Source organism: Symphalangus syndactylus, chromosome 6 (genome assembly GCF_028878055.3).
Source record: "Symphalangus syndactylus isolate Jambi chromosome 6, NHGRI_mSymSyn1-v2.1_pri, whole genome shotgun sequence".
Classification (NCBI taxonomy): Eukaryota; Metazoa; Chordata; class Mammalia; order Primates; family Hylobatidae; genus Symphalangus; species Symphalangus syndactylus.
The window spans coordinates 116,483,024-116,499,134 of NC_072428.2; the positions used below are offsets into that span (position 1 = coordinate 116,483,024).

Consider the following 16,111-nt stretch of genomic DNA (forward strand, 5'->3'; position numbering starts at 1 on the left):
GAAAAAAATGGTTTAAATATAAATAATATTACCTGGTTTTTGGCACGATAGGAGACGTTCAATGAATAGTGACCATTTTAAATATGATACATTTGGGGTTTTAGATAGCTTAATTTCACAACTTGGGTTTTGGATGGCTTTCCGATCCCAGTTTTGGATTGTTTTAGTTCACATTTTTGAAGATGTAAAAGGGCAGAGATTAAGAAAGCAGTGAGGAAAGCATGAATGCAGCTTTTCTAGCAGGAGATATGTGAATGATGAGAACGTCAAGGGAATAGTGCCTGGGAGAAAGGCCAAAATCAGGGGCAACTTGAACAGAAGGAAGATGAGATAAAGAACACAAAGAAACAAAAAGATTCAAAGCAATGTGGTTTCCCAGAGTGCAGGGGAGGGGAAGATATAAAATGAGGACATATTAGCAATCACCAATCTATGCCTGTGCTATACATAAAAAATATATAAAATAATAACAGAGGTGGAAATAGCTAATTTGAGGGCCTTCTTTGGAGACATGTACATTATAATCCTATGGCAGTGACTCCCTTTACTCATTGCTAGTCTTCTTGCCATCTTCTACACATATTCTTCTTTTGCATTTCGAATGTAATTATTTCGTGCTTGTTATTGTCGGTTCTTAACAATAAATAGGCAGTGTAACCAAGTGTTCGATAAATTGCCATTTGATTGGACATTTTAGCATGGGGAAAATGTTTTGTTGAAGAAAGGACAGCGCTACAGTGATAAGCTGCCTGCTGATGTAAACACTTTAAGGGTTTATGACAGGCTCACAATCTACCAATACTATTTTCTATTCAATTCAATTTGAGTATATGAGGATTTTAGAGAAAGCAGCTGCCAGGAGAAACATATGACATTTAATCTCATCTGAGAACATGAAATCTTCTACAGAAGCTATAAGTACATACGTGTGTGTAATTTGAGTCTCAGTATATATTCAAAAAGGTTATAGAGGAAGCTGTATTCTATAGGATTTAAGCCAACAAAAGAAAATACATTTCTTGGTATTCTTCCCAAGATACACTTGACTGAACAAATAACATACAGAGTCTAAAATTCCAAGTGAAAATATTCAACTGATTGCAATTTTTGAACTTTTTTTTTTTCAAAATGGTAACCTTAATTCCTTTTCTAAAATCCCACAAAACCTACAATTAGTGTGGATGCTATTTGATTAGTTGAAAACTAGTCCCTGTTAACAGGATTCAAAACACTGCCAAAATACAGAATCCTGCGGATTACCTTATGGACTCAACATATTACTTTAAAAAATGATTTTAAAGAAAAACAACAGGATAATTGAAAATTGACTAATTCTGATTTTATATGCAAGGCACTCAAAATTACACAAAACTGAGTTGTGGTAAAGAAAAAAATATTTAGTGAATTTGGTCATGACCATGACAAGTAGTAAAAATAAGGATTACTCTAAAATTTGCCCAAGCACATTGTAATATAAAATCCATTTAACTTTCAAATTTATATAATAAACTGGTGATTATATATTTAAATTGGATGCATCATTTACAAATAATTTGGCTTTTATTTCTAAAGAGTGTGCCTTTTATTTCAACTATCAAAATTCGTTTCCCCATTATTTAGCAGATTTGTTTACTCAAAATCATAATCTACCAGATACTCATGCTGTGTATCTTTACTTTTGCTTTTATCCACACAAATTGATTTTTACCCAATTTTCACTATTTTGAGCCCAAATATTCTTCTCCATACTTGTCTAGATGCAGTCATTAGCCATTTAAAAAATGGTTTGCTCTTTTAGTCCAGACCAGAGAGAAGGCTATGACTCTTCCTTGAAGTCCAATTGGGTAGAACCCTTGTAGCAGCCCCAAAGAAGGTTGCACATTACAAGCAAAATCATATGCCATAAACTGCAAACATCTCATTTTCCATTGTCTTCTGTTCCTAATTCAAATTGAAAGGAGTCCTCTTCTTTCCACTTCCACTGCCACATGTCAAGCCCCCAATATTTCTTGCCTGGATTTCCTCAACAAACTTGTTATTTTATTTTTTCTTATCCACATCCCCTGCAACTCTTCAGACTCTCCACTGGCAGAGAAATTTCACAAAATATAATGGCACCGAGAACATATTCATGCTCAAAAAGAATAAATATACTCAAATCCCTAGCAAATGAAGTACAAACATGGCTTAAATCCCTTCATAAAATGACTCCCAATTATCTGACTATCCTTATTTTATAGCAACCGTATAATTTTTCACCCACACTGGAAAATACTTTTTCAGTGGAAAAGGTGTGTTTTTAACAAGGAAAAAAGGAATATGTGGCCTCCCAGTTCTCCTTGTGGCTTTCCTAAACTTAAAACAGGTTTTTGGTCACAGGTTTTACAAACAATGCTCGACTTTCCCTTTTCTGAAAGTGTAAACCCACTATTTCTATTGTCTAGAAGGCCGTTTGCACCTGTTTCTTTCCTTCAGGCCTTTTTAAATTCCCATTTCCTTCATGGAGAGTTTCTTCATCCCTTCACCATCCCTGGTCCCAAGACCTCATACTGTGAACTTCACCTCCATTATCTTACTCTGCCTTGACCAGTCACCTCTGCGCTTGGTATTATCCCCTGACTTGACCCTTAAAAATTTGATGACTTCTTATTCATTTTTGCATTATTCTGAATACCAAACAAAGGTTTTTGCATGAAGCAAACATTTAACAAATATTTTTGATGAAATGCCATCATCAGCTATAAGCTGACACTTAAATTGTGGCCATTGAAAAGTATTTATTTAGCAATTGTATTAAACCTAAAGAAGACGATGTTCAAAAAGGATTTGTGTCAACCAAAGATTTCGAGTCATTTTACAAATTCAAAATCATTCATCCATTTCTGCATCTAAAAGATTTTCTTTAAAAATTTATTATATATCAAAAGCTCCTAATATGAAAATATACCTTTATGTTGTCTTAGAAAAGTTTTTCTTGAGACTTTCACTTAAATTCTTCTGTATGCAGTGATTCACACTTGAATAATCTTCCATCTCCTGATCTCATTCTATAGAATTAATGAGTTTGAATGTTTTTTTGTTTTGTTTTTCCTGTTGTGTAAAGAATGCACTCATATCGCTTGAGTTACCAATTTTAGATTGTATCTATTGGCTACTCACAGAAAAAGAAGAGTGATTTAGTGTTTGCACAAGTCCCCTCTCTATCGTCCCTTTTCACAGACGTCTCAATTTTTGTTTATTTTTTTTTTTTTTTTTGGAAAGAGTCTCACTCTATCACCCAGGCTGGAGTGCAGTGGGCACAATCTCAGCTCACTGCAGCCTCCATCTCCCGGTTCAAGTGATTCTCCTGCCACAGGCTTCAGAGTAGGTGGGATTACAGGCACCTACCATCATGCCAGGCTAATTTTTGTATTTTTAGTAGAGATAGGGTATCGCCAGGTTGGCCAAGCTGGTCTAGAACTCCTGGCCTCAGCGATTTGCCCACCTCGACCTCCCAAAGTGCTGGCATTACAGGCATAAGCCACCATGCCCGGCCAGACCCCTCAATTTTTTAAAGTTATATTACTATTTTTTACTTAGAGAGTTTGTATAATATTTACATTACTCACATTAGCAGATAATATTTATTTGTATATTTGTTTGTATAATATTTACATTATTTACATTAGTAGATAATACTTCTCTATTCTGTTTCTAGATTCCTTCTAACAATATAATACCAATTCAAAAAGCAATTACTATATTATAGCTACTAAATATTATTCCCTTCAGATTCATTCAAGTAGCATGACTGGACTTGCAGAAAAGGAGTAAGCATAATTATTAAAATCCTGGCTTTTAAAGGATTATGGATATATATGACTATATAGTGAATATATTAACCACCAGGGTCTAATATATCCTTTCTCGAGTTAAAAAAAAAAAGTTTAAAATAATCCTTCTATCATATGTGATCATATGTGATTGCCACTGCCTTACTGTCTCATATCTGACATGCTTTTTTTGGATAATTCATATGTAGATATGTAGGCATCAGATTTTCTGGGCCATTTACATTTTTAGCCTAACATGGATTGATAGTTTGGTTGGCTATAGAATTTTAAGTTTAAAACACTGCTCCCTCAAGAAAGACTTTGCTCAATTCTGTTTAGAATTCAAGCAGGCACATGAGATCTGATGTTCATTCTTTGTGGGTATCTTTTTTTCCCTTCTAAAAGTTCCTAGAATTTTCTGTCAATTAGTGAAAATCTACTAAGATGTTTGGCCCTTTCCATTTTTTCAATTTTAAGAATTTCCTTTCTTCAGTTGTGAAATCTTCCTTCTGTTTTGTTTTTGTATTTAGATTATTTCCATTCTTTGTCTCTGTTTCCTCTTCTAGGATGTTTATTAGATATATATTGGGATCTTGCATTTATGCTCAACATGTCTTAACTCTTCCTCATATTTTCCTCTTTTTCGCTTTTCTTTCTGGTTCTGACTTTTATTTTGCCCTCTAGATCTCTGCTCTGGTTCTATGTTTCAGCACATCTGTTCAGCTTTTTATTTTCACATTCATAATTTTAATTTCTGGGATCATATGCTTATTCCCTGACTGATATTTTCCATAGCCACTTGCATGTGTGTGTATGGGTATGTGTTCAATATTTTCTTGATTCACTCTTAAAATGCTAGTTAAAATTGTGTTTTTTTAAGAACATTTTCTTATATTTCCTGAATTACCTGTGGGATTGTGTTTTTGTTTTTTGTTTGTTTGTTTGTTTGTTTGAGTCAGTTAATGCTGTTTTGTTTCTTTTTTAGTGTTTCAAAATTCTGCTCTGGGTTTTCTGCAGTTATCCTTCCATCCTTAGCTGTTGATGTAGAATTATAATGGGAGGGCCAGGCTGCGTGACAAAGATTACTGGTGGGGCCTGTTTTCTTTGTTTGAGAGGGCTGACTATGAACTTGTGAGTTTAGTGATTGTTTTACCTGGCTCGCTTCTCTTAAAGATGCATGGATATTGGCAAGCAAGCAGCCTGGAACTTACCCCAGGAGAAACCTGTTGTAAGAGTTGAGAAACTTATATTCTTATCCTAGGTAGAGCTGTATTTCCTATTCCCCCTGGCCATATCTGAAATAAAATCACTTCCAATTCTGCTCTTTTTCTCTCAGTGCCTTATAGGTACAGAAGTCCTCTGTCCTCACATAATTCCCATTTTTTAAGAGTTCTTTCTTTTAACTGGAACTCTTTCTACATTAAGGTTGGAGCAGAAAGGGGAAATGAGAAGCCCAGCTGGCCCATATCTCCTGAAATGCAGTTCTTTAAATATTTCCCTAATGGTCACTCTGATGCCTGCTTCAGGACTTTATGTTGACTTTAGGTTTGGAAATTATCTGGGACTTTTATAGTAAGAACCATGTATGCATCTTGGGTTGTGCTTCCCTTCTTTGAATTTCTCCATAAATCAGACCCAACTGGCTTTTACTTCCTGAGAGTTTCTCAGTTTTACCAAACGTTGGTTCTAACAATATAATGGCTTCCTCTCATTCTCTCTCCCTTTCTCCTTTCCTTCTAGTTTTCTTTTTTAAAATCTCATTATTTTTGTCATTTAATTGTTACCTTAGATGGAGGACATACATGTGTCTTTGTGCCAGCCATTATCTTGAACCAGAAACCAGGTTAAATTTATTTTTATATATTTCTTTTAATTATTCAAATAAATCTGTTTCGAATTTATTTTAGATAGCCCGGAATATATATTAATACTTGGTTAAATATTTTTTCCACACCTTAAGGTAGGTGGTACTAACCCATATGATACCACATTTAGATTTTTCTTTTACATTTCTCAACATAAAAAAATATATATATATGTGGTTACAGCCAAAAGGAACTGTTTGCTTGCAATCTGTTCTTCCTGGCACCCTGTATGTTCCATGAGAGATAAGCATCTACTAAAGCATAAAAAATGTCCTACAAAATCATAATAAGTAAATCAGTGACTACATTCTGTATTATCAACAGTCCTGGGTGTCATTAAGTTTCTGTCTGTATAGAAAAGATTAGGTTTGTGTATATGATATTCTCCTAAAGCATTTTAACATAAAGTCATGGTCGCTATGACTCTGAAAATATTCACATTTCAGTCTTAATCAAATCTAGTACCTCAGGATTTTTCAATCGTATTCAGAAAGCTGAACCATTTCGATGTGTTAGCTCTAGCTGTAAGTTCCCAGCCTGAGTATCCAATGGTCTAGTTGCATACATTATTGTAATTTGGGCAGAGAATTCAAACTGTTTGTAAACTCAATTTCAATTGAAAAATACCACAATGTCACTGATAATCAACACTTAAATTAAGTAATCTTCAGCCCCACAGCTTCCTCAGAACCCCCAAAAGTTGGATGTGTAATCTAAAAAGATTCACTGAGCAAATTTTATTTGTGCTATCAAAGAAGATGGCTTCCCCCAAAAGAATTCCTCTAAATGTTAAAGTTCGTAATTTTCTGCAGGAATAATATGTAGCACAATCAGAAAAAAATAAAAACAAAAACAAAAACTTATATAAGGCAGCATTCCCTAGGAGAGCCATTTGGCAGTCCTGCCTGCATGGGCCCTACATGAGAATTCCATGTTTCCTCTGAATCTTCACAAGCATATCATTTAAACTAAGAGCATAAATGAGGCCACATAAATGCTTTCTTTTCCAGTCTTTTTAAAATTTACTTCCCCTTTCCAGAGCAGATTGCAACAGTCTGGTATAATTGATCTTGTCCACAAAAAATCGACCACAATACATTAAATAGTTCTGTAATGTGACACCGTTCAAAAGGATCTGCTTCAAATGACTGTGAACTGACAAGGAAAGAAAATGGTATATAGTTGGCCGAGCATGGTGGCTCATGCCTGTAATCCCAGCACTTTGGGAGGCTGAGGCGGGTGGATCACTTGAGGTCAGGAGTTCAAGACCAGCCTGGCCAACATGGTGAAACCCCATCTCTACTAAAAATACAAAATTCGCTGGGCATAGTGGTGCACATCTGTAATCCTAGCTACTTGAGAGGCTGAGGCAAGAGAATCGCTTGAACCTGGGAGGCAGAGGTTGCAATGAGCCAGGATGGCGCCACTGCACTCCAGCCTGGGCAACAGAGCAAGACTTAATCTCAAAAAAAAAAAAAAAAAAAAAAAAAAAAAAAAAAAAAAAGAAAGAAAGAAAATGGTATATAGTTTACCAACAGATAGCCTAAGATAGTTATATGCAGTGATTAACGATTACAAACATACAATGTGGATACTGATAATCATTTCTACTGCCCTCCTTTAAATAATTCTTGCTTGCTCTTCTCTTTAAACATGTAGTAGTCCTATTTGAGAATAAGTGATAATGACAACTTTTTAGAAAAAAAATCTACATGACCCATCATTAAATGGGAAACCATTTTTTTCAGAAAAAAATTGTTATAATGGAGAATACAATAAGATGCATACAGAAGATTCCCATTGTGCTATAGTCTAACTTAAATCACAAATATGCATTTATATTATTATATCATTAATATTAGCTCATTGAATAGGCATTTATTGAGAATGGACTATAAGAAGAGCTATATGTTAAGAGACATATTCATTCAGACAGACATTGCTTATTGTCCACAATAACGATGACTTTTAAAAGTGAGAAGAGGAAATAAAGGGGCAGGAGTGAGTAGAGGGAGGAGTCTAAGGTGACAACCAGGTTTCTGACTTAAGCTGCTATGCATCCTGAGGCCCCTGGAAGAAAAGCTGGTTTGAGATTTATTGGAGGTTTTTTCTTTTCTTTTCTTTTTTTGCCTTTTTGAGTTTTATTTTCTTTTCCACTTTGAGGGTGTTTAGTCTTGTTTCCATCGGATGCTCTAGAAGAAGCAGAGTGCTCATTGGAGGTTGACAGTGTCATAACCCTTGTCTGATTATCTCGATTTTATGAGCCCAATTAAGGATGATAAAATATGTTTTAGAGATTTCTGCCATCCTTACAGCCCCTTACCATCCCTAAGGATACTTCTCCTGACTATTAAGTTAATTACATTTTAATTTTTTTCTCTTTTCAGTACAATTATGTGAGTTTGTGTTATTGTGTGGCCATGCCTCAATGGTCTACCCTTCCTTCACACCACTTTTCTATAGGGAAACAAAAGGTGCATTTATACCATAATTTAGTTGAATTCAGCAGTAGCTACAAACGATGTTATTAAAATCTATTGGGAAAAATGATTCATCTTGATTCATTCAAAATGATTCATTCAAAAACAGAGGACAAAGGAATGTGGGGAAGTTAAATGATATATCATTGAATAAAGGCACTTCAGAAAGCTATCTGTCTTCATAACTGCTACGTGTCCCTTTATAACTTGATTTTACCCAAATGTTTTCCAAAACATCTGTCTAAACTTTTCAACTAAGTTTAGTTGTTATTCCTGCTACTTGTAATTTCAGAGAGACCTGTATGGTTCGATGCATTCTCTGACGTTATTCTGAGAAGAAACAATTAAATGCATACTGGAAGACATTTTGCTCTTCTACATGTTGTAAATTCGGTGTCACCAACGCACAGTTGCAGAATGCACAGTTCTATTGTTTGCTTTCTCATCACAGATCTGACCCCTCACCATCTTCCCCTGCCCTTGAGCCTGATCTTTTTCTGATTTTGAGCCTGGCACCTTGCTGGTGCCGGCAGGCATCAGGAAAGCATGGGCTGGGAGCCAGACTCAGCCTTGCAAAGAAGGATCAGGGAAGCCGACTGGCATGGGCTCAATAATTAGTTCAAGGCAGGACACAATGCTCAATAAGGAGCTGCTGGGTTAATGGACGTGTGCGCTAGCTAGCTGTAGTAAACAATTCAAGTTGATAACATGGGGCTGATTGTCTGAACAGTACAAATGAAAATGGAGGACTGACCAGCTCTTTGGTCCTCCAAGGTCAATACAACATTTAAAGCCTCCTTATAGAGATATACAAGTTTTGTTCATTTTTAATATTCATGTCAATAATTTAAGCAATGTGAAAACATAAACATTCTCCAGCATTTATTTATTTATTTTTTGGTAGAGACCAGGTCTCACTCTGCTTCCCAGCCTGTAGTGCAGTGGCATGATCCTATCTCACCATAACCTTGAACTCCTGGGCTCAAGCAATCCCTGCTGCCTCAGCCTCCTGAATAGCTTGGACTACAGGTGCACAACACCATGCCTGGCTAATTTTTTATTTTTATTATTGTAGCGATAGGGTCTTGTTATGTTTCCCAGGCTTGTCAATCATTTTATGTATTGTCTTGAATAGTAAAAGAAACTTGGACAGAGAATAGCAGGTAGCAAATTTTCAGATGTAGATTTAGGGTAACACAAAATTTTATAATGTGAAGTACCTCAGTACCAAAATCTTAGCTATTTATAATATGATAGCCCTTGATGTAGAGCTAACTTAAATTCAACATTTCTATGACTAAATAATTTGTGGACTCTAAAATATTCTCAAAATTCCTAGAGTTAGCATTTCTTAATTGATTTATTTAGCCCTTTTCACATTCAACTATATTATAAATACAAAATGAATCCATTAACATATTTTATAATGTGTCTTTCAGTGTGCTTCTTAGATTTAGTTTGATTTCAGAAAGCTAAGAAAGAAAAAGGAATTTTGCTAGCCACACTCAATCATATCTGCTTAGGCATAGCTATATAGACACCCATAAAATCATGCATAACCCCCAAGTTTTCAAATGAATGAACACCTCCCACAGTCTCAGCAACACAGGGCAACCTCCATCCTCTGGCATATTCATGTGTCCATTTCACTGTGAAATTCTTATCATCTTCATCACTGCTCCTCAGGGGGCATCTACAACTCTGCAATGTTATTGTTCTGAGAGAAAATGGTTATTTTTTAAAAATTTCCTTCAAAAAACCTATTTAATAGAATCACAAGTTTATTCTCTTCAGCAGCAAGTTTGCTGAAGTACATTATTTGTCCAAAAATAGTTGAAGGCCACATTGACTGAGGAAGGGATGAATACTCATACTAATGAGCTTTCTGTCCCGTTGTTGTGGAAATTTTCTGTGAATTTGCTGGGATTTTCTGCTGGGTCATGCAGAACCTCCTTGGAATGTTATAGCCTGGGAAATGTAATTACCCCAGGACATTTCATTTTTCTCACAATTTCTGGTGTCAGAGGATGGAACAATCAAGTCCTCACTCTGAAAGGACTCTCTCACATGCCCATCAGGGCAGAAGGGCTATCATTACAGAAAGACAGCATTCTCCTCTGTTTTTCAAGCTGGTTTATCTCCATCCCACTACCCGAAAAGTGGAATTCAGAGTTCCCTTAGTTCTCTGCTTTTCTGTACATACAACTACAACATCCAACTCAGCAAACACTCCCTTCCTATACAGGTATTCTTTACCAGCAGTATTGTATGTGGAAAACATTAACAAGAGATTACTGACAAAAGAAATTACTTTGGGGGAGTCCATTGATCTTTGCCTTCTAAAATTTATAAGCTGCTTTATATAATTGTCCATGGTTGCCTTCTTTACCCTCATCATCAATTTCCACATATGAAAAACTAACAAGAATGGGGACTGAGAAGAAATAGTAAGATGGTTCAGACTGAACGAAGCTATTCAGTTTTTGTATGTGTGTGTGATTATTTCACTATAAACTCTGCTTCCATGACTAAAATCATCATAATTACCAAGCAATGGCTTTATCCCAGAGTTACATAAAACAGAAAAGAAGGCATTTATCATGCAGTGGCATATCTCGGGGACAGCTCACCCCTGTGAACCACGTCTGCCCTTTCTTCCTTCCTCTTTTAATTAACATTTGGAAAAGAACAGTAATGTTAGCAGATAGCAGAGCTGGGAAAGGAGACTCAGAAAGTGATGTGAGCTTTGTCAATCTTCAACCTTGCCAAGGAGGACACATTAAAGTGTTTTTCATGGCAAATCAGGCTTTGTCAACACAAATTTAAAGCAATGTGACCTTGATGGACAGATATATATATATATATATATATATGAATGCTAAGTAAGACTAGCACAGACTGAAGCATCTTTAGAGAATATAAGTGAACCAAATAAAAGGAGGAAAAGCATCCTAAAAGAAGATGTTAAATCCAGGAAAATGTTGTCAAGTGCATTTCCTTCTACTTACCTTTTCTGCTGACTGGGCTGTACCAAAAAAGATGGGGATGAAAGCTAACCAAATGATGCAGGTGGTATACATGGTAAATCCAATAGGTTTGGCTTCATTGAAAGTCTCTGGGACACCTCTCGTTTTAATGGCATAAACAGTACAAGTGACCATCAAGAGGATACTGTATCCAAGTGAACAAATGAGTGAGAGATCAGAAATGTCACACTTGAGCACTCCCCTGGCCTTCTCTGGATCTAGTGTCCGCTGCTCTCCATAGTCAATGATGATATGGGGGGGATCCACAACAAACCAGACAAACACTCCAAGGAGCTGGACGGAGATGAGGCTGAAGGTGATCACCAGCTGAGACGCTGGACTAATAAACTTGGGTGCTGTGACAGATTTCTTCCCCTGCTCAAATATTCGGTGGATACGGTTTGTTTTGGTCAGAAGGGCTGCATAGCTGAAACACATGCCAAGTCCTAGGAAGATCCGTCGGAAGGAGCATATGATTGTATCTGGTGCTGCAATCATTAAAAAGGTGATTGAATAACAGAGAAAAATCCCTGTTAGGAGCACGTAACTAAGTTCGCGTCCTGAGGCCCTCACGATAGGTGTGTCATTATAGCGGACAAAGGTCACGATCACAAAGGTGGTGGCGATGATTCCCAATATTGCAACAAACACAGGCACCACAGCCCAGGGAGAATGCCACTCCAATTTGATGATGGGGATAAGCTGGCAGCCTGTGCGGTTCATGTTGGGTCTCTGATCCAGAGGGCAAAGTTCACAGGACAGCTCATCCACCTGGTAGTTGTAACCTTCACAGCGTTCACAGTGCCAGCAGCAAGGAACCCCTTTCACCGTTTTCTTCCTCTCCCCCGGCTTACACGGCAGGCTGCAGACAGACGCCGGGTGAGTATGTTCTCTATGAGCCCACTGCATGTCTTCCACCTGTGAGTATAAAAAATTAATGAGCCTTCCATTTTTCCCCCATTTATAATATCCTAATCCTAGCCACGGGTTTGTAATAAATCATAGAATGCTGACAGTACAAATACAGTTTACCATAATAAGAGTCTAGTTTTTTTTTTCCCTTATATTGACTTTATGAAAGTGTTAAGTGACTGGATCCAATATATCATTCACCTCATCAACTTGATGAATGTCATTAGTTTCCATTTACCTCCTCAATGCTGACCAATGTGACATCTGGAGAGAGATTTATTGGTCAAAACAGTTTTAAAACTAAAAAAATAAAATACAAAATAATCATAAGAAGCCCCGTAGAAAGATGCTTTAGAGTTAATCACAAATATAAATGCCAGAATCCCTGAAACCCTGGGTCAGGATATAAACATATATAAAAGATGATCCATGTCTTTCTACCATACTTAGGGAAATTCAAACCACACTGCATCAATTTTGAAAGGAAATGGCAAAATGAGTTACTGTAATCTTTGACTTTCCTCATGTGTTCATGGAGATAACTATATTAATGTGTTTTGCCCCTGTTTAGGCTTGGAATATCCTTTTTTTCTTCAGTCTTGCATTTCCATGTTGTGCAAAACACCATGCAGAATGAGATAACTTGATGGTACTGTTTTTTTACTGAACGAAAGTGGCCCTGTGGTGATTTAAAGCAGGGAAATTAGTAGAAATGAGATTTTCCCTACTTTGCTTAGTATCTGCTTCAGGGCCTTAAAATTCGACCTTATGCTTTCAGGTTAAATCATAGCATAACTCTAATCGAGATACAAGCAGTTTGTGAAAGAGACAGTGCCAATCATTGATCTCTGACCTTGAATTTGTTTTTCTTATTAGACATACAGTAATTTTAGCAGAATGCTAATAGGACAAAACTGAAAATTACGGATGACAGGAGACCACTTACTATGAAAAGCAGCTACTACAAAAGGTAAGCTCTATGAAGTGGGTAATTTTTTCACTGGTGTGAACAAACAGTGACTGGCACACAATTTGCCCTCAATACATATTTGTTGAATTCATGAGGGAGAAAGGATGGAAAAGGCACCACAGCAGATCCCTGAGGAATAAGGAGACAGCTTGGAAGTACTGGGATATGGAAACAGAGGGTACTCAAGAGGCACAGAAAAGGGAGATGAAGGAATGTTTCAGAAAAAAAGAACAACTTATTTTCATAAGTTCGCCTTTACTAATAATCCAAAAGAATTACTATACTCTGTGGTAGTCAGTCCCCACTGTGGCCCCCAATAACCTCACTTCTGAAAATTGATGTACTCCTGTGGCCCCCTCCCACTTTGAATAGGGCTAGTCTGTGTAAACAATAGTATATTCCAGAAATGATGATATGTCTCTTCTGAGGCCAGGTCATAAAAGGCATTTTGGTTTCGGCCTTGCTCTCTGCGGGATAATTCACTCGAGTGGAAGCACTCCAGTGTCACTGATGCAGGACAGACGAGCCCCAAAGTGGGACCAAGCCTGCCAGAATTCTTGGCTTCACCCAGGAAAGAATTCAAGGGCAAGCTGATGGCGGTAGCTCCATGACTGTTCCTGCAGGGCAGAGTTACCCTACAGGCAGAGAGCAGCAGCTCAGGCAAGTTCTGCAATCGTGTTTATACCTACTTTCAATTCATGCAGAGTAAGGGGTGGATTATGCAGAAATTTCTAGGAAAAAGGTAATAACTACCGGGTTGCAGGTCATTGCCATGGAAAGAGGCTGTAACTGCCATGGCAATGGTGGGCATGTCTTACGGGAAGCTGCTTCTGTTCTGTCCCTGTTTTAGCTAGTCCTCAGTTTGGTCCAGTGTCCAAGTCCCACCTCCAGAGCCAAGTCCCTCCTACCTTATCATGAAAACTCTCAGCAGCCCTGTGGAAAGAATGGAGGCCTCCTGCCCACAACAAGCACCAACTTCCCATGCATGTGAAGGAGCCACCCAGAAAGTCATCACGTGGCTCCAGTCAAGCCTTCAGGTGACATCTGAATGACATTTTGAATACAACCTCATGAAAGACCCTGAGCCAGGAAAACACAGCTAACCTGTTCCTGAATTTCTGATCTACAGAAATGTTGTGAGATGATGTTTATTGTTTTAAACTGCTACATTTTGGAGTTATTTGTTCTGCAACAACAGAAAATGAATGCAGCTCAAATTAAACTTAGCTACTTGGTGGCCACTTTCATTTTAATGTCAGTGTAGCTATCTATCCAGAAGGCACACCCAGGGACAGTGACTGTATACTTCCAAAGCAGCCCGAAGTATGTAGCTTTAGCAATATTCCTTCATCATTCTTATGGTGGTTTACTCTCTGACCATCAGGTGACTGAAATTGTTCTCATGAAAGATTACTTAAGAATGCTTTCCTTTCTTGAATCTAGGGTGAATGGTTGAGGCCAGAGAACTGTAGTCTTCAAGCTCTATCATTTTAGAGGGCTGTCGAATCTCCTCAAGGTAGAGTAGAGACTTTGTGTCTTTAATTTCAGACATCCTTCCTTGAGAAAGTAGATGCTACTTCATCTGTCATATGTCATCAGGGCATTTGAGACTATTAGATCTATCCTGTCAGCTCACCACAAAGGAAATATAATCCATTATAACCCTCTAGTTTCTTATTAGGTTTTAACGACTTGAAAATATTATATTTTATTTACTTATAAGATTGTAGGAAGAAAGAAATAAAGGTAAATGGAAGCACACAGTGATTTCTTTCAAAAATACTGAGAAAAAAAATGAAATGCTCCACTGGGTGCTTCAGGAATTAACTTTACAACCTAATGGACTCTTATAAGATAAGAAAATACATTTTTTTAAGGTTATATTTAAAAGCTAATTACTGTAGAAACAAAATTGCATTTTTTGGGGAACTTCCATAGATTTACAATGTTCCTGCTCAAAAACACAAAACAAAACAAAAACAAAAAATGAAAAACAGCAAAAAAAATATTGGAAACATTAAACTTCAAGAAACCTTAAAGGTCAGTTTCTCTAACCACATGTCGGAAGCTTTAATTCTCAATATGCTTTACTTCTCAGAAGAACATAAGACGTGTTAAAAAAGAAATGTACCTATACTAGATAAGTTTCATTACATAGGATAACTATTTATCATTATAAGCTAAATGTGAAATTTTCCTTGATAATTTTTAATGTTTTGAACCAGTGAAAAAACGTTTTTCATAAATTAAAGTTATAAGAATATGAAAAATACCAGTTTATTAACAGCTATGAATTTTCTTTAAGTAAAAAAAATTAAGCAATATGTGTAACTTGTATTATAAAGGAGACTGTAATGTTATAGTTTATAGATTATGATTTAACACATATGTTAAATATACATGCTAAATATGCATGACTTCATTTTCATCAAGGAATCTATGTTAAACTATGCTGTGAATTGATTTCATAGCTAAAGTCTGAAAACCAACTAGTATCCACTTCAAGAAAGGACAAATAACAAATGCTTGAACAAGGATCTTACAAATACAGGAATATTTGAGACTAACAACTTATTTTACATAGTTGCTAAATGATGATTAAAACCAACACTATTTGGGTTGGATGTGGTGGCTCAAGCGTGTAATCCCAGCACTTTGGGAGGCCGAGGCTGGCGGATCACGAGGTCAGGAGATCAAGACCATCCTGGCCAACACAGTGAAACCTTGTCTCTTCTAAAAATACAAAAAAATTAGCCGGGTGTGGTGGCAGGTGCCTGTAGTCCCAGCTACTTGGGAGGCTGAGGCAGGAGAATGGTGTGAACCCGGGAGGCGGAGCTTGCAGTGAGCTGAGATCACGCCACTGCACTCCAGCCTGGGTGACAGAGCAAGACTCCGTCAAAAAAACAAACAAACAAACCAAAAAAAACCACTATTTGAAAGTAAATGACAACTGCCTAATTTCCACAACTGTTACAAAGCATAAACAAAGATTACTCAACCCTGTTTATTGCTATATTAACAAATTATACCATCTTTCATTATAGGT

The 16,111-nt window shown here is 36.9% G+C and overlaps 1 protein-coding gene across 10 annotated transcripts in view; it reads right to left on the reverse strand.

Annotated features, from left to right (window-relative positions):
* GRM8 (glutamate metabotropic receptor 8) overlaps positions 1 to 16,111 on the reverse strand; it is an 845,179-nt gene that overhangs the window by 84,310 nt on the left and 744,758 nt on the right. For 9 of the 10 annotated variants that reach the window (XM_055283870.2, XM_063642236.1, XM_055283871.2 and 6 more), the window contains one exon: positions 11,166 to 12,101. In XM_055283870.2, coding sequence (XP_055139845.1) covers positions 11,166 to 12,101 — 936 coding nt within the window. Of the gene's footprint in view, positions 1 to 7,682; positions 7,870 to 11,165; positions 12,102 to 16,111 lie in introns of those variants that run through there. The other variant, XM_063642238.1, reaches the window with a different exon arrangement.